Here is a 19,352-nt window from a genome sequence, read left to right as displayed (position 1 = left end):
AACTGCCTGAGCCCAAACAATTGCATCCAGCCCTTCAGGGTTCATTATTGTAGCCACCTAAACACCCTCTGACACTGGCCTCTATGGCAAACGCTTCTATTGCCTACCACAAGCTCTATTTTCCTTAGCAATATCTTGGTTTAGTTCCAGGGATTTGAGTATTAAACTATAGACCTTGAACACCAGGTTCTTTTGCAGCTAAGAGTGATCATGTGACAAGTGTGGCCAATGAGGTGAAAGGGTAATTTACCAAGAGTGCTTCCAGAAAAGCTACGGCTTTCCTGAACAAAAGAGCAAGGTCAGCTTGTGAATGCTCATGACAGCACATGGATGAAAGCCTGGAATTGCCAAGCATCTTGTATGAGTAAGGACAATGGCCACAGGGAAGAATGCCAGAAGGTCACCTGAGGTTGGTCCATGCTAAGGGGCATCATGTAGCTTCTCTGTCACACTTGGCCCACGTCCCTTTGTGTGAGGCAAAACAACTCTTCATTTTCTATTACATGCAGCCAAACACAAACTTAACCCATCTCATCATATTTTTTTTTAACAGACTCTAAAACAGTGACGGTGAACCTTTTGAGTTCGGCGTGTCAGCATTTTGAAAAACCCTAACTTAACTCTGGTGCCTTGTCACATATAGAAATTTTTTGACATTTGCAACCATAGTAAAACAAAGAATTATATTTTTGATATTTATTTTATATATTTAAATGCAATTTAACAAAGAAAAATCAACCAAAAAAATGAGTTCGCGTGTCACCTCTGACACGCGTGTCATAGGTTCGCCATCACTGCTCTAAAACAACCTTTTTCAGAGATTAAAATTCAGTAGCAATAGTATCAAGTTGTTTTTAATTTATAAAGCTGGGACAAAGAAATTTTTGCTTCAATGTACAATGGCTTCGCTGAAATTTAAGACCTGAATATTCTTTCCTATTACAAAGTTGGATATAATTTATACTTATGAAAACATATAGTTTTGTCTTTTTAAAAAACTGTCAGTCATCTTGCCTGACTGTATTTTCTAAATTTTCTATAGAAGGTATGTATTATTTTACAACATGAACAAGACATTTTTTAAAAACACACACACATAAAGCACAAGACTAAAAGAAATTCAAGTCAAGATGGTGACTTGACAATCACTACATCCCCTCCCACCTCAAGTTACTAAAAATGATAGAAAACTATATATCTATGCTTAAATCCTCACCCAAGGATATGTTTTCATTGATTTTAGAAAGAAAAGAAGGGAGAGGGAGAGAGAAACATTGATGTGAAAGAGAAACATCAATTGGTTGCCTCTCACACACACTCTGACCAGGGATAGAACCTGCAATCTGGGTATATACCCTGACAGAGAATCTAACCTGCGCCCTTTGGTACATGGGACGATGCTCCAACCAACCAACCCACACTGGCCAGAGCGAAAACATATTTTTCACAAGAACAGATATTTAACAGCACTTTAAACCAGTAAAGAATTCTGTAGGATATCAACTGATAGAAATTTGTAGATAAAAATAAAATGGAAAAAAAGAAAGAAAATGGGCCGGTCCAGCATGGCTCAGTGGTTGAATGTCAACCTATGAACCAGGAGGTCACCAGTTCGATTCCTGGTCAGGGCACATGCCCAGGTTGCAGGCTTGATCCCCAGTAAGGGGGCGTGCAGGAGGCAGCTGATCAGTGATTCTCTCTCATTATTGATGTTTCTCTCTCTCTCTCTCTCTCCCTCTCCCTTCCTACACTAATCAATCATAAACCAATAACTCTGCAGAGAACGGTAGGGGCCTGGAGAGCTGTAATTCCACCTGAAAGTGTGCTGGTATCTTACACCTTGGAGAACCCTTTCCACCCTATGTTTTCATGGATGATGTGTTTGGTGGATCATCTCACTTTCTTGCAGTGACAGGATTCTGATACACAGGGCTATGGGGGAGGGACTAGGAGCTGAACAGGAGAAAACAACCAGGATCCATAGTCTTGATCAGAAGTTCTCCCTGCACTGGAGGCCAATCCTAAAACCTGAGGATACTTGCTGCCATCTGAGGAGACATGTACACGTCCCTGACCAGACAGTATCCACACGCAGGCAGACATTTCACTGTTTGCACCACTTACTGCCTCACATTCCAAAGCCTAACATGTTCTCTACACAGATGTTTACATTTGGAACATAACTAGAGAAAACTAAATATTTATATCTAGTTGATACTGAAATGCTGAAAAAAGTATTTACATGGCAGTCTGTTATTTTTCTTTATGAGCTCAACCACAAGGACCAAGTTTACTTGAGAACATCCTCCATTTAGGGTACACATAAAAAAACCCACCTAGTATTTATTGTTAAAAAAAGCAATAGAATTTAGTTATTTTTATTTATGAAATTAGTCCTTGTTGATTTTAAGAGCTATGAGTGATGGGGCTGTGGGTATCAGTGTTTGCCAAAAATATGAATTATGTTGCATCTTTACCCAAGAGAAATGAGAATATACAAACCTTCATATTACATGAATATTCATGGATGCATTACTCATAATAGCTTAAACCTGGAAACAACCCAAATGTCCATCAACAGGTAGTATATTTATTCAATGAAATATTATTAGTAATAATAATACCAAACTTCTAATACAAGCAACAAATGGATGAATCTAAAAATTATTCTGAGTAAAAGAATCCAGATGCAAAAGTGTCTATTATATTAATAATTCCACTTATATGAAAGGTGAGACCAACTTAAGGTATCAGAAATCACAACCGGGCTCGCCTCTACAGGAGTGGGAGGACAATAGACGGGAAAGGGTCTGAGGGAAATTTCTGGAGGATAGAAATGTTCAATATTTTGGCTGATTGTGGTTGCTTGGGTACAAACAATTATTAAAACAACTTAATTATATACCTAAAGTGATTGCAGTTATTGTTTGTGAATTATATCTCAATAAAAAGAACACATCAGAATAATTTGATTCCTTACAATAACTGAATTCATGGTGATTTATGGATCACTGCTATGAGTTAAGAACCTATGCCTACCTATACTAATGAGTACATCAGAGAGAAAAAAGTTGTTCTTGGGAAATAAGAATAATCTTGCTAAAATTTATAAAAAGTTTGAGACCAGCTAAAAATAATACAATAACAACCAAGAAAAATATTACTAATTTGAACATAAAGAAGAAATCTAGAACACAAAGCAAATAAACTAACATGATAAAAATTGTGGGATATTGAAATCTAATTCAAGCAAAGTAACAACCACTTAATCTGTGTTCTAGAGGGTGGGACACAGAAAATGGGGGGAAAATGAAGACATAACAGAACACAATGTCCAAAAACTAAAGAGACAAAACGGTTCTCAGACGGAAAGGAAACACTGATTTGTGACTGGAATGAATGAAATAAAAGGCAGATCCTTGAGAAACTTCAGAACTACAGATTTCTTATTTTGTAAGGAAAATGAACTTCTAATTTTAGGTATAAGTCATGCAACTTAGTGATAAAATTATTCTGCTTTAATATCAGACATCATGACTATATTTGCAATGATTTATAAATGAATAGGCTGTTTCATTTATAAGATTGAAAATGCATTAGATTATCTCACAAACACATATGACCTAAATAAAAATTTCATCCTCAGTCACAGACACTGGAAATGCTCTGGTTTTCATTAAGCAGGAAGCGTATTTGGAGTCTATTCTGACAGTCATGGGCTGCTTTCTAGGTCTCTTGCTTATGCTCTAAGATTTTTAACAGCATTTGCAATACAATGGCATGCCCCAAAATAAGATGAAAATATTCTATTCCCTGACTAAAGCCAACTTTTGCAAAATTAAATATAAAAGATAGTAATTAAACCATGAAGTTTTACATGAGACCTTAGAAACTTTTATTTTTCATCTTGCTTCTCTGTATTTTCTTTCTACAAAAGCATATGTATTATACTAATAACAAAAACACATACCTATATTGAAGTGGGAACTATGCTAAGGAGGCACTACAAGAAAACTTAGGTGAGGATGGAGGACTGAGGGTGCACCACTCCCAATCACTCAAAATTAGAGAGAGTGGAAAGTAAAAAGTAAGTAATTTATTACATAACTGTACAGAAATTCTCAGACTAACAACAGCATAAGACAACCTTGCTGGCAAGGAAAGAACATATCCACAAAAAGCAAATAGACAAACAAACAACAAAGCTCAGAGTGAAAATTTTAAAGGGCAGTAAGGGGCCCCAGGGTAATGGCCAGGATAACTTACTGTAAAGTGTTTTCTGAACAGAGGGGCCAGCCTCACCTCCCAGCAGCCCCTTTATACTGAACAGCAGGCAGCAGCTATGTGTGAACCCAAGGAAGACACTCTGAATGAAGTGAGCCACCTGCCTTGGTAAGATGTCCAGTGCTGGGACCAAAGAAGACTTTCATTTAATCAGGTCACTTGGAACCTCCACAAAAGACATGGATGGGAAAATAAAAGGAAAACATCAGCTTTGTCTAGGAGAGAAAATGAAGTCATTCACTGTTCTCCCTTTGGCACTAAAGATGTATGTTTGTGTGTGTGTGCGAGAGGTGTATATATGTGTATGTGTGTGTGCGGTATGTGTCTGTGTGTACTAATGCATGTGTGCTGTTAAGCTCACTTCCATTCATGCACAGTTCTCATACTTGATTGACTTATACAGGACCCAAAGTTTTCCCTATTATTCAAAAAAGAGTTAATTGGGAAAATAGCTATACAATGACAGGAAATCATATAGCAGTGACATACCCTAAGTCATTAATTAAGCAACCCAGTTCATTAATAAATATAAACTAATCATCAAGGATCACCAGTCACTGGAGAAAATCAACATTAAAAAGTTGGCCATGGAGAAAATTAATATCCTGAAAAGACATATAGTGATAAACACTCTGGGAGAAAGAGATAATGAGAGAAGAGAAGGCTGCTTATAATGATTTAAAAATTTCAGAGGGATTTGAGAGGCTATTGTATCCATAAATCAGAAATTAACTATAATAATAAAGGGGAAATCAGTAAAAAATGAAGAGTTCTTTTTAATTAACAAATAATTGAATTTAAAAATTAATAGCAGTTAAATTATAACCACTCAGGACAAATATTAGAATTAGGGATCCACAAAATGATGTAGACAAAAATCTTTGTTGTTAGCACACAAAACAAACAGAAAAAAAAGACATGTAAAATGTAAAAGAAATCTTAAGAGATATGAGTTTAATGCAAGCAATGAAATGAAAAATAGAGAAAATGAGAAAAATAAAATAGAAAAATGATGGGAATAGAATGTTCAGAACTGAAAGGAACATTTTTCAGAAACAAAAAAACTGAGTGCTGATAAGAATGAAAAAAAATTATTTCATATTCTGATGACAGTCCAAGTCTCCAACAAAAATGATAAACCTAAAAAACTTCCAGAAATATGAAAATGAAAGCAGGATATAAACACTGGAATAAGATTTAGAGAGGCATCAGACTTCTCAACAGTAACATTATATGGAAAAGCAAATAGATTAATATTTACAAATATCTTAAAGAAACTGATTTAAGGCCTAGCATTTTGATACTCATCAAGTTAGGATTTAAGCTTTCTAGATATGAAATTTTAGTATCCAGAGATATTTCTTGCCAGATATGCTGAAGGAATAAAAGGTGCAATCTGGAGGAAATGGCGACAGAGTAAGTGAATGCTGCATGGACATGCTCTCAGGAACAAACTGGAATTACAACTAAAATACAGAAAAACTTCCAGAATAATTAACAGAAGACTCTCAGGAGAGAACCCTGATACCTGAGACCTAAAGTAGAGACCGCAGAGAAACAGCAACTGAAGTTCCAGAGAAATATCTCAGCTGTGGGGGGTTGCCACTGAAAACCCTGGGATCTAATCCCCAAGTTGGGCCCCCCAGCAGAGAGCACCACAACTGAGAAGGGTACCCACATAACATCTGGCTATGAAAAGCAGCGAGGTTGCTGTCTGCCAGGGAGTGACAACTGAAAATTCAGATACCCTCTTAAAGGGCCAACACACAAAATTCCCTGTGGAGCCGCCCACCTTCTGCTCTGAAGCGGAGGGCAGAGTGGACTGAAGCCAGGACTGGGGACTTGGGAGTTAGAGCTCAGAAGGCAGACACCCCCAGTTTCCTAGGCTGAGTCATTCCCACATGCAGCGGAGGAGGACATCTTTCCCACACAGACATTTGGCCTTGCCTTGGGGGAAGACAGTTGACCACCCTATTGGAAAAAATCTTGCCCTGAGGCCACTTAAGAGACTAAAAATAACAATTAGCCTCCAAGCAGAAGCAACTTCCCTACCCTGTTGAAGAAACTCTGGACACACGTGAGGATGATTGCCTGGGGGGACAATTCAAGTGGAATGCTATAGGCAGAGGTGGTCTCTGGAGGCTTTGACTCTTTGCCTGATCTAATTAGTCAGAAAGAGCCTTTAACACTGTCCTGCACTAGAGATTGAGAGGCATAGAGGATCTACCTAATACACAGTCACAAACTCAAAGACAGCCAAAATGAGGAGACAAAGAAACCATCCCCAAATGAAAGAACTAGAGAATTTTCTAGAAGAAGAGATAAATGAAGCAGAGATAAAAAATTTATCTGAAACAGAGTTTAGAGTAATGATGGTAAAGATGCTCAACAGAATGAAAAAAGATATAGTAACAAAAGAACAGTCTGAGATAAAGAATGACATAACACAAATAAAGAACACATTGGAAGGAATACACAGCAGATTAGGGGAAGTGGAGGAACAAATCAGCAAATTAGAAGATAGGGTTGAAAAAAATCACTCAATCAGAGAATCCAAAAGAAAAAAAACAATTAAAAAACAGGAGGACAGCTTAAGGGAGCTATGGGACAATGTGAAATGTAACAATATTCGAATAGCAGGTGGACCAGAAGAGGCAGAAAGGTAGAAAAGGATAGAGAACGTGTTTGAAGAAATAATGGCAGAAAACTTCCCTAACCTGGTAAAGGAAAAAGTCACACAAGTTCAGGAGGCACAGAGAACCCCAAGACACATCATAATTAAAATGCCAAAAGTTAAAGACAATGAAAGAATCTTAAAGGCATCAAGAGAAAAGCAAACTGTTATGTACAAAGGAGTTCCCATAAGGCTGACAACTGATTTCTCATCAGAAACTCTACAGGCCAGAAGGAAATGGCATGAAATACTCAAGGTAATGGAAAGCAAGGATCTGAAACCAAGATTACTATCTTCAGCAAGGCTATCATTCAAAATAGATGGTCAAATAAAGAGCTTCCCAGACACAGCTTCCCAGACACACACACACACACACACACACACACACAAAAGGCTAAAGGAGTATATCACCACCAAGCCAGAATTTATAAGAAATGCTAACGAGACTGCTATAATGAGAAGAAGAAACAGAGAGAGAAACCTAGCCATACAGAATTAAAATGGCAATAAATAAGGACCTATCAATAATAAACCTAAATGTAAATGGATTAAATGCTCCAATCAAAAGGCATAGGGTAGCTGAATGGATAAAAAAAACATGACCCAACTATATGCTGTCTACAAGAGACCCACCTCAGAACAAAAGACACATATAGGATGAGAGTGAAGAGATGGGAAAAATTTGTTCCATGCAAATGGAAAAGAAAAAAAAGCTGGAGTAGCAATACTCATATTGGACAAAATAGACTTTAAAATGAAGGCCATCACAAGAGACAACAAAGGTCACTACATAATACTAAAGAGATCGATCCAACAAGAGGATATAACCCTGGTAAACATATATGCACCCAATATAGGAGGACCTAAATATATAAAATATATAAATATATATAGAAGGCTTTAATGGAGAGATGGACAACAATACAGTCATAGTAGGGGACTTTAACACCTGCTTTACTGGCTAGATCTTCCAGACAAAAACTTAACAAGGAAACAGTGACCCTAAAGGACACACTGGATCAGATGGATTTAATTGACATTTATAAAACATTTCACCCCAAAGCAGCAGAATACGCATTCTTCTCAAGTGCATAGGATCATTTACAAAGATAGACCACATGTTAGGACAGAGATTAACTCCGTACTTCTGTGCTCTTACTAGCTGTCTCTGGTTATTCTTGCTGCAATATCTGTAACTGCATTATCATTCAATACATTCTTATTTTGAAAAAAAAGGTATAATCTGCTAAGAAGATGTAACATTTTGTAATATATGTGATTATGCAAATTAACACTTTTACTATTCTCTGTAGTCATTCTGTGATGCTAGCTCTCCTCCTCCTGTGAGAAAGACCAGAACAGCTGACCCTTTACAACAGGAGTTTGAACTGCTCGGTTCACTTATATCTTCAAGGGTCAGTTGTACTTGCTTTCTCATTCTATAAACTTGTGAGCAGTTCGGGGTGTGGCTGGAGTGAAACTTAAATGTTCTCTTCCATTTCAGTGAGAAGTTTCTTCATGTGTTTGGCACTACATCGGCCTATTGATTAACCTTTAAAAGGGGATAACACCTTTAAGAAATTGAAATAAAAGTGATGAAAGAGAAAAGAAATAAAATAAATCCACACTACTCATGAGAGTCCATGGCTAGGCGTGGGGGTGTCAGTGCAGCTTAAGGCCTAACACAAGGACCACTGTTAAGTGTTGTCTTGACCACTGGAAAACTCGGGGAGGCCATAAGTGGCCTAACCACAACTTCCCCTCCCATCCTGCTCCCCCAGATAAGGCACCCCAGCCAGACAAAGATCCTTATCCAGGTTACCAGACATAGTTCCTCGTTATCCCTGAGTCGTGGGTTTCAGTTCCTTGCCAGATGTGAAATTATACAAACAAGCCAATCACATTCTCCCATGGGAACCAGACAGCATCTCACCCTCGGTACTACTAAGCCTGCCTCCTGCAGCCCTTCTTGTTCACTCTGCTGCAGGTGCACTCCACGTGTGGCTGTGGGTGGTGTGTGGTGTCCTCCTCCCCCAGGCTGTGAGACTAGGTGACTAATAAGATGCTGTCCATCTTATCTGTCCAGTGTCAGGTGTCATGTGTTCAACCACCTCTATTAACCTATTATCAGGGCAGGAACCCCTCCCTCACCTATGAGGTGCAGAGGAGACAATCAAAAAATGTAGGGAGAGTTAGGGGTAAAGTCTCATAGAAATCCGTTATTTGGAAACACATCAGTGTCTACCCTGCTCCTCCTCTGGTGGAGGGGAGAGGCAGTGGCTGCTGTGAAGGAAACCAGGCAGGCAGAGAAGAACAAATAACCCTGAGGCAAGTTCCTGGTTGGAAGTGAGGTATGCAGGACTCCTTACACTGTGGGCACAACATGAAACCAGAGGACACCTTCTTCCAGCCCAACAGAAAACTGAAAACCTCTGACTGGAAAGAGTTAGCACTCTTATGAGAAATACAGTAAGAAAAAAATCAGAGACAACTTCTACAAAAAAGGATTGTTCACAGCTGCAATTACCCAGACTCCACCTCCAGACCTTGGCTTACTCTCAGTCACAGAAGGACAGCCAGAACACAAACTGGCCACATGCAAACCCTACAGCAGAATTTCAGAAGGGACTAGGAGTAACCATGAGTGAGTGCCCCATGCAAAATATGCAGAAGATGAAAATAAACTGTATAGAGACTAAACATCATTATTGTCATCTTCATCAGATCAGAGGTGGTATAGGGATTATTCATAGAATAGTAAAGAATCTCCCTTCTTCTGCTAGGAAGGGAAAAAAGCAGAGCTAGTGAGAAGAAAACATATTGAAGTATAAGAGGTAAGTCTCCCACTGCAAATTTTCTGCAGCCCTGAGTCCAAGTGGAGAAAGATATCAGTAAACCCATGACCTCCTGCTTTTCCTACTCAGGGCGCACCACTTCAGTAAGAGGACCAGCTTCATACCAAGTGGTACAGATCATGGCATGGATTCATCTCACAAAAATAAAGCCTTCTACTGAGATAGCTTTACTGACAGTTATAAACTCAGGTGAGCTCTCTTTGAAACTCTACTAATATGAACAAGGAGTGCTCTAATGAAATATCTCCCGCCCTGTGACACAATGACAGCTATCTATCTCCTGTGCCAGAGAGTGCACCTTGCACCTTTCCCCACTTAGTACAATATGTTTAAGATGCTATTGTGCTAATCCCATCCCCCCAAATATTTACATCTAGAAAATAACTGAAGTGTCAAAATATGTCTTATGGTGAGAATTACCAATTAATATTTAAAGCTACATGGAGGGTAGTGCAAGATTTCCCATTATGCGCTCAGCAAAGAAAACAAAATTTTAGCTGATGACCTACTCCCCATTTTGCTTTATGGCTGTGGCTGTAGCTGCAGCTGTGGCTGTTTTCGATGTTGTAGGTGCAGGTAGGCCATATAGTTATTTGTGGTTTTAACTGGTTAATTATTCATTCCTGAGTTTAAGAGTCTTCTTTTTCTTGCAAGCATTTTTTCGTGTTCCTGATTGCATCGAAATAATTAGTTTTCTAAACTGCTTACTCTTAAATCCCCTTGCTTATGTTACCAGCAGACCATTTCTGGAGGGAATTACTGATATCCCTTCCTCATCCAGGGTCGCATCCAAAAGAGGAGCTGGGATACAACAAAAATCATCTGGCTATTGAAAAAAATGAGAGTGCCTTTTTATTCAGGCATATTCTCCCAAATGTCATTGTGCATTTAGTTATGTGTTTTGTATAATATGTGTGTATTCCTACATATTTGTGGAGCTATACATACATATGATGGCCTTGCACTGATCATTGCATTTAGCCACGATCAGCCAGTACCTGCCCGGATGATGATAGACACTGGTCTCTGTGGAAACCAGATACTGTCAACTGCCCACCCCAAACCTAGGTGCTTATCTCCCTTAACAGAATTCTGATTTTTTTTCAGGAACTTTTTTGCCCAACTAAAAAAAATAGATTTCCCAGGCTCCCTTGCAACTAAAGATGATCATATAACAGTTCTGGGCAACAGGTGGTAAATGGAATTCTACCACATCAGATTTCCAGGAAAGCAAGGTCAGAGGGACAGAAGCAGTGGGTCTAAGTTCCAGGAACTGTCAGGAACACTAACACAGTGTGGCCAAACCAACTTGTAAACAAAAAGATGAAGGCCACATATGAAACACAAATAGAAATGTAGAAGGAAGCTGGATCAATGCTAAGAAAAAGAATCATCTACTTTTAGCTTCTTAAAGAGAGAAAAATGAATCTATACTTTTATAACTCATGCTTTCTTGGATTTTTAGTTACATGCAATCAAATGTGTATATGTATATACGTTATTTAAAACAGAATGTATGACCACGTTTATACGGTCGATTATAAGTCAGTATCACTTTTAACAGTTGTTTATCAATTATGAAAGTGGAAATAAATTAGACTGACTATTTTTCTCAATTAAATGTTACTGAAAGAAATATTTGGTTCACATCTTCTGAATATTATAAAAATGTATCTAGGCACTGGAATTCTGTTTGTGATGAATAAGACTGTAGATCTTATGTTATGTGTCCAGAGGTTGATTTAGTATTTGTGATTTAGTATATAATGGCTGTACCAAAACAAGGTTAAATATTCTATTCCTTTATGGTCAGCACTCCATTGAAAATAAAATTTATTGTATATTTAATGAAATAATAAAATTTTATTTGGATCCATAGAAATAGTCATAATTTACCTTGCTTGTCTATATTTTCTAAGCTTCTAGTAAAGATTAATATTACTTTTATAATAAGGAAAAATATTTTTTGAAAGAAACAAATCCTACTGAAGAATTAGCATAGGGGAGTTGGATCAAGATAGCGAATTATATATACCACTTTTGGGTCTCCCTGCAAATCACTCGAAGTGTTAAAAGAGATACCTTTTTCAAAGAGTAGATCTAGAAACCACTAAACATTTCCATTAGTAGAAGAGAACTGTTAAATGTTCCTGGAAGATAAAAAGCAAGCAAGAATGGTTTGATAAGAATAGAGGAAAACCTCAGCTTGGAAAAAGGTACAGGAAGCTTTTAAAAATCTACAAAACTTCCACAGGAGAAAAATGTGCAAAAGGTGAATGCTGATCCAGAAAAAAGGCACATATTAAGAATGAAAATAGCCCTGGCTCAGTGGATAGAGCGACAGCCTGCACAGCAAATGGTCAAAGGTTCGATTCCCGGTCATGGGCACATGGCTGGGTTGCAGGTTTGATCCTCAGCCCCTAGGGAAGTCAAGGGTAAGGAGAGCCTATGATAAACTAACAAAATGACTGTTAAATCTTTTTAAATAAATGAAAGGCAGAAGTATGCATACAACCATGGAAAATTACTAACATAAAAAATGAGGTTGAAGGGATATCAAAAAAGGCAGATCAAACATACACACAAACAAAACTTGGAATATATGAGAACATTTAAGAGAAACAGAGGTTCAATCCAAGCAATACAGCAATCATCTAACAGAATTCCAAAAGGAGATAACTGAGAAAATGAACGGAATCAATACTTGTTTTAAATGTTAGAAGAAAATATGTAGAACCTGAAGAATGAACGAGCCCTCAGATTGCAAGAGCTCAGTTAGTAGTGACCAGGATGAATTTTTCAAAAAGGTGAAACAGGTAGAAGTTCAAGGTTCCAATGATAAAAAATAAAATTTAAAAAGCTTCCACATCTGCATATAAAGAAATGAGATTGATATAGACATTGCTGCAATGGTGCAGGAGAGAAGATATTGGACAAATATCTTCAAAATTCTGAAGAAAAATTATTTTGAGCATATGCTTCTATGTGCAAAAAATGAAGAGAACAACTAGGATAATCTACGTATCTATCTGTCAAATCACTGAGTTTATATCTCCACTAGGTAAGTTTGTTAGGTCAAATTCATATGCCTAAGATTAGTGCAAAATTACCCTATGAAAATTATGTTAAAGTTTCATTAAGAAAGTGAAATGGAGAATTTTAGGTAATCTATTAATGTAGATAAATGATGCCAGAAAAAAGAATAAAGAGTAGTAGAGAATATGAGAGGGAGACAAGGTGGGAGAGGGAGAAGGAGGAGGAAGAGGAGGGGAGGAGAGGAGGAGGACACACAAAAAGACAGATCAGGGCAGATACTTTGAAAAAAAGAAGGAGGGGGAGGAATTGGTATTTATGCTGCCAAATCAAATAGGAAACTGAAAAATTTAGGTACATTCCTAAAAAACTTGCACATCTCTTTACTTGGAGAAAGAGATACTGAGGGGGAAAATCTGTGAAGATGATCTTTAGGCTTTATATATTGTAAATGTACATATTTTTAAAAATATTGCTGCTTACAATTTGACAAAGAACAATTGAATTTGTAAGCAGCATATACAATGCTAGGCTTTCACTGACTCTGAGGCCCATTTGCCAGGATAGCACAAGACCTCTGCTTCTTGAGTACCTGGCCTTTCTTTTACCTGTGACCACACCTCCTGCCTCATTCCCATTCTCAGTTCACCTAGGGCTGGGGCTTCTGCAGCAGGACCGCAAGGGAGAAGAGGAAGAGGACAGGAGGAAGAGCCACCCCTCCCTGGCCACCTCCACCATCACAGAGGCACTGTCTTAGGCCCTCTCTGGAGTTGAGAACATCAAACAGTGTATGCACCTGTACATGAGGTAAAAAGAAAAGACTCATTTATTTTGATACCTAAAGCCCCAATGGGGAAGTGCTTATTTTATGTTTCCCTTCAGGATCTAAGTGAAAGAAGAGGAAGGAGCCCCAAAAGATCTCTTTCCCTCCCTGATCCTGTTGCTATCTGTCTAAAGTTTTAGGAACCCTAAAGAGGCCAGCTGTGCATTTTCTTGAGTAACTGGAGGATTTGGGAGAAGCCTACAGACCCTTTGCTATTTTGTAGTTTTATAGGGAAGAGCAACAACCTTTGTCTGAGGTAGCTGGAAATAGAAGTGGAAAGGAAAGCATGTACCCCAATTCTCAGGACTCTCTCCTGATGAGCTGGGAGATAACTGGAAAATGACCCAGGGAATTTAAACCAGCAGTGTAAACCTTTTCCTGGATAGACATCTTGGCTGGGAACCTGTGGCTGGAGCCCTTGCCTTAAGTAGTGGGCATCACCTTTATTTATTTAATTATAGCTGTAGAAAATCTCACCATCCGGGACAACATAGGTTTCAGGTAGTTTGAAAATTCAAACATCACAGAACTCAAAACACACTTACTTCAAGGCATATCATTATATAGAAGACTAGGGGCCCGGTGCACGAAGATTTGTGTACAGGGGTGGGAGAGTAGGGAAGTGGGGAGAGTGGGGGGGGGGGTGGTCCTTCAGCCCGACCTGCACCCTCTCCAATCTGGGAGCCCTCAGAGGAGCCCTCCCCAATCCGGGAGTTTCTGTCTGTCTTTGCAATCATATGAGCGAATTGTCTGAGACCCCCAACCCGGTTTGGTTTGTTGCTCACAGAATAATAGAGGCATTTTTTTTCCTTTGCTTCATTGGTGGAGATTTCCTGGAAGTTTTAGGATATCTTCCTTTTAATTTTTCCTAGACACTCTGATTTTACTTATGTCTCTCACCTTCACTTTCCCTCCATCCCCAACTGTAACGGTAACTTGCTCCAGGCTCACTTTGCTCTAGTGTCTAGGACAGTGGTCGGCAAACTGCGGCTAGTGAGCCACATGCAGCTCTTTGGCCCCTTGAGTGTGGCTCTTCCACAAAATACCGACTTCTGAGCATGGGCCACGAAGTTTCAATCACACTGTACATGCATACCTGCTCATGGTATTTTGTGGAAGAGCCACACTCAAGGGGCCAAAGACCTGCATGTGGCTCGCGAGCCGCAGTTTGCCGACCACTGGTCTAGGAGATCCGTCTGCCACCAGAACTACGACTCCCAGCATTCCTGGTGCTCCCCGTGCTCTGGGCTTCCGCTTCCAGTCCTGGGGCTGCCATCAGAACTACTATTTCCAGAATTCCTGGTGCTCCCAGGACTGGGAGTGACCGACCGAGGGAGCCACGTCCCCCCAAGCTGCCGGCTCTCCCATTTCTGCTCTCTGCCCAGTGCCTGTGTATGCAAATTAACCCACCATCTTTGTTGGGTTAATTTGCATATTCACTCTTGATTGGCTGGTGAGCATAGCAAAGGGACGGTCAATTTACGTGTTTCTCTTTTATTATGTAGGATTTTAGAAGCATGCTATTCAATTCATTAGCTATCAGCCACATGTAACTATTTAGATTTAAGTCAATAAAGAGAAAATAAAAATAAAAATAAAAATTCAGTTCCTTAGTCACAGCAGGAATGTGGCTACCATATTGGACAGCACAGAAATAGATCATTTCTATCACTATAGCAAGTTCTGCAGGATAGTGCTATTCTTAGCACAAATGCAAAGGTTAATAAAGTATATGTGAGCTTCCCTGGCAACTACCCAATGTGATTAATATGTCTAAGGGAAGATATGACATAGACAACCTAAAGTAACTCAAATCGGAAACTGGCTTCAACTATGCTTGCTACCCAATATCCTTGAAATATTAATTTATTTCATTATTGATATAATAATTACACAGGTGAAAAACCTAAGTCAGATGATTAACTAACTTGTCCAGGGAAATTCATTTGTAACTAGAGCAGAATATCAAGTTTCCTTTTATCTTTATACTAATTACCCTCAAAGTTCTAAGAATCTCATCTTTATAGAACTTTGCACAGATAATGTGTCCAATAACTATTTTTTGCATCGATAATGCAATACAACATTGCAATGATGCAATGAATGAATGAATGAATGAATGAGTTGTAAGGCAGAGTTTGCAATGAAACAAACATAGAAATAGGAGACATGATTAACAGCCTCAGAAGTAAAAGTGTGTGTGGCCTTGGAACTCTCAGGTAAGGTGGAATTTCAACCAGCCATTCCTCATGAAACATGTCATGCTTCCCTCATGCTTTTTATGAATCATCTGTCTCCTACTTAATTAATGCTCATACCTTTCATTTTTTTACCTTTTTAACTTATTTGACCATAAAGGCTATCCTACTTACTCTTCCACCTCCACCTCCATTTAAAACAAACCACCCAGACTTGCTTATAATACTGGGGCCACTTTCCCATGGCTCTTTTACCTGTTTCCATTCAGGACTTAGATTTAAGTAAAGGCTCTGTGTAGCCCATCCATAAAGACTTGCTCTGTTGCCAAAAAGTTATTCTGTAACTTCAGTGAAGAAGGGAATACATTTAATGTTGAGGGAGATTGATGAATGGTATAAGGAATGGGATAGCTTACATTTCAAATTTGTAAAATTTTGGACTGTGCTGTCTGCTTTCGTTTTCTTTAAAAACTAGATGATGACATGTTTTCCGTTTCCCTCCTTCGTCTTCTTCCCCAACCAAACCAAACCTTTTGAGCCATGTTCATTACTTACAGGAGATTCGCTGACTCCAAAGATGTCTCTGACATCCCGGACAGACTGCTTGTTCTTTTTTCTCATGGTTTGAGTGTAAGTATTATATCTCTTTTTCACCGCAGCTGCTTGGGTTCGAGTCAATGTGGAGAGCAAGGCTTTGCCATCCTCCTCTTCATCACCTGAGATCAGGGTTGATAAACCCACATCTTGCAACCACTCTGCTTCAAGTTCTCCTTCTGAAAAATAACATGACCAAGAGGAGGTTAGCACATTCTCTGTCTGATTGGATGAGGTGTGTATCTGTAGGTCTGTGCATTCCTGTGAATAAGAAATATCAATAGTCAATATATTAAGACTGTCCTTTCCCCCCAAATTATAGAAAAGGCCTATTAAAATGAATGAAAAGTTTGTATTGTATTTTTTAAATAAGTCAAATTTTAAAGTATTTTCTAGTACAATAAGGTTAATTGGCAGATTGAGTAAGGTTTTTTTCTTGGCCAGTTAAATATAAGCTATATCTGGACTATCAATTCAAAAGAGGAAAAAATATGAATATTTAAACTAAAACCCTAATTGAAAAATAGGGGTTTAAACAGCATCCAAAAGGGCTTTTAATCACTCAAACGCAGGTTCAAGTCCCAATGCTACTATTTACTAGATACATGGATTTGGAAGGTTTTAAGATATCTTTTCGCTTCAGTGTGTTATTGGCAAAATAGAGGTAATAATAACAAAATTTTTACTCGGTTATGAGGATTTTTTTACCATTATGACAAATGGTAAAAAACCTTGAACAGTGTATGTGGGTCAACAGTTATTTGTTCTCTTACTTTCTCCTTATTCTGAACGTTAGGTAATCTTTCCATTTTTCAGAAGGCAATTAAAAAATGCAAAATTAGTCATAATAAGAATCAATCGCTATTGTAAATTAGAGGTACAGAAATAATAAAGGATTCAGAATAACAATATCTTGTAACAGCAAATCCACCTGCACATACAATTTGGGGAACTACGCTAAACAGGCATTCCTGAATGAGGTTTGTCTAAAGAGCAGATTGGACTGATTTGTAAATGCCTGTCCAAGTATCAGCCTACTAGTCTTGGACATGCTCACAGTATTGCAGCACTGGTATGTGAGCCAAAGTCTCCAATGTGCTTCACAGCTCCAATTTCTTAGCTAGGCAAACCTTCATTTTCTTTCTTGTTTTTATTGCTCATTTGCTTTATAAACTGTCCTTTAACAGAAAATGCAAAGGTGAACCTAAGTTGTAGCATTCTGTACTAATCCACCACATCAGTAAGTTTGTTGATGAACCATATTAAAAAGAAAATTGCCTGGCTGGCGTGGCTCAGTAGTTGAACATCGACCTATGAACCAGGAGGTCACGGTTCAATTCCTGGTCAGGACACATGCCTGGGTTGCAGGCACAATCCCCAGTGTGGGGCGTGCAGGAGGCAGCTGATCAATGATTCTCTCTCATCATTGATATTTCTATCTCTCTCCTTCTCCTTTCCTCTCTGAAATCAATAAAAATATATTTTAAAAAAGAAGCCACTTTGAGTCAGTCCAGTAGATATAAATCAGTGGGAACAGGGTAGCTGATATGCTGAATTCTACTAAATTCATTTGTTAAATTACTAATGAAATGAGTTTTACCTGCTGACAGAACAAGAGAGCATACAAAGAAAGTAAGTCAGCAGACAAGAAAAGGAATCTCACACTTACCATCCACAGGCTTGACCTCAGCTGGCGCCGGCTCTTCCTGCCCTCCCATGCTGTTCTCTTTAATACTTTCTATTTCCCGCCAGAAATCCTCCATGGAGGCGCTGTCCATGGAGGCGCTGTCCACGGAGGCTTGTGAGTTGGTGCGGCTGAACGCAAGAGAGTGTAGGGATTCATTGGAGAGCATCCTGTTAATTCTTCGGCAGCGAGGAATGGATTTTCTGAGGAAAGAATATCTGTGAATTAAAATCAGTATCTTTTATGTCATAAATCACAAAATTCAATTCAGGTTTAAAATCAGTGAAGAAATGGAGCCAGTGTGGAAGAGAGGGGTCTGAGGGGAAAATCTCCACTCAGTGGTGGCCTTTTTAAAAAACCTTTTCTAATTCATAATGACTCTGTGGCCATCAGGACTTACCATAAAAACACTTTGAAAATTTTCACACACTCAGAAAGTAGAAAGTTATTTGTATTAGTCAAAACACACATGGTCTGTCTCTGTAAGGGATCTAAGATGATGACAGAGGAGGTAAAAGGTTGACTGCTCACACCTATTAGGGTTGTCACAAAAAATAAACAAAAACAACAATGTTGATGAGAATGTGGAGAAACTGAAACCCCTGTGCATTGTTGGTAGGAATGTAAAATGGTATAGCTGTTGTCGAAAACAATATGGAGGCTCCTAAAAATTTTGAACATAGAATTACTATATGATCCAGCAATTCTATTTCTGGGTAAAAGGACAAAAGAATTGAAAGCAGGGTCTCAAAGACAGTTTTCGTACGTCCATTATCGTAGCAGCATTATTCGCAAAAGTCACAAGGTATAAACAACCCAAATGACTGTCATTGAATGAATGGATAAACAAAATATGGCATCTAATACAAACAATTCAGCTTTAAAAAGGCAAGAAATTCTGCTCCATGCTACAACATTAATGAAACTTGAAGACTTTATGCTAAGTGAAATAAGCCAGGCACAATAAGACAATACTAGACACTCCACTTAGATGAGATTCCTAGCGTAGTCAAATTCATAGAGGCAGAAAGTAGAATGGTGGTTCCCAGGGGCTTGGGGGAGGAGGGGATGGGTAGTTGCTTAATGAGTACCAAGTTTTATTTTCTCAAGATGAAACTAGTTCTGGAGTTGGACGGTGGAGATGGTTGTGCAACAATGTGAATGTACTTAATACAAGCTTAAAATAATTAAGATGGTAAATTTTATC

At 38.6% G+C, this 19,352-nt stretch overlaps 1 protein-coding gene across 1 annotated transcript in view; it reads right to left on the bottom strand.

Moving 5' to 3' along the window:
• ARHGAP28 (Rho GTPase activating protein 28) overlaps positions 1 to 19,352 on the bottom strand; it is a 133,292-nt gene that overhangs the window by 42,942 nt on the left and 70,998 nt on the right. The window contains exons 2-3 of the mRNA XM_006089268.3: positions 18,131 to 18,348; positions 16,423 to 16,640 (exon numbers count right to left, since the gene is read on the bottom strand). Of these exons, the coding sequence (XP_006089330.2) occupies positions 16,423 to 16,640; positions 18,131 to 18,314 (402 nt within the window). The 5' untranslated portion in view covers positions 18,315 to 18,348. The remainder of the gene's footprint in view (positions 1 to 16,422; positions 16,641 to 18,130; positions 18,349 to 19,352) is intronic.

Source organism: Myotis lucifugus, unplaced genomic scaffold (assembly GCF_000147115.1).
Source record: "Myotis lucifugus unplaced genomic scaffold, Myoluc2.0 scaffold_58, whole genome shotgun sequence".
NCBI lineage: Eukaryota > Metazoa > Chordata > Mammalia > Chiroptera > Vespertilionidae > Myotis > Myotis lucifugus.
The sequence above is the reverse complement of the archived record's forward strand: the minus strand, read 5'-3'. Positions and strand labels throughout refer to the sequence as shown.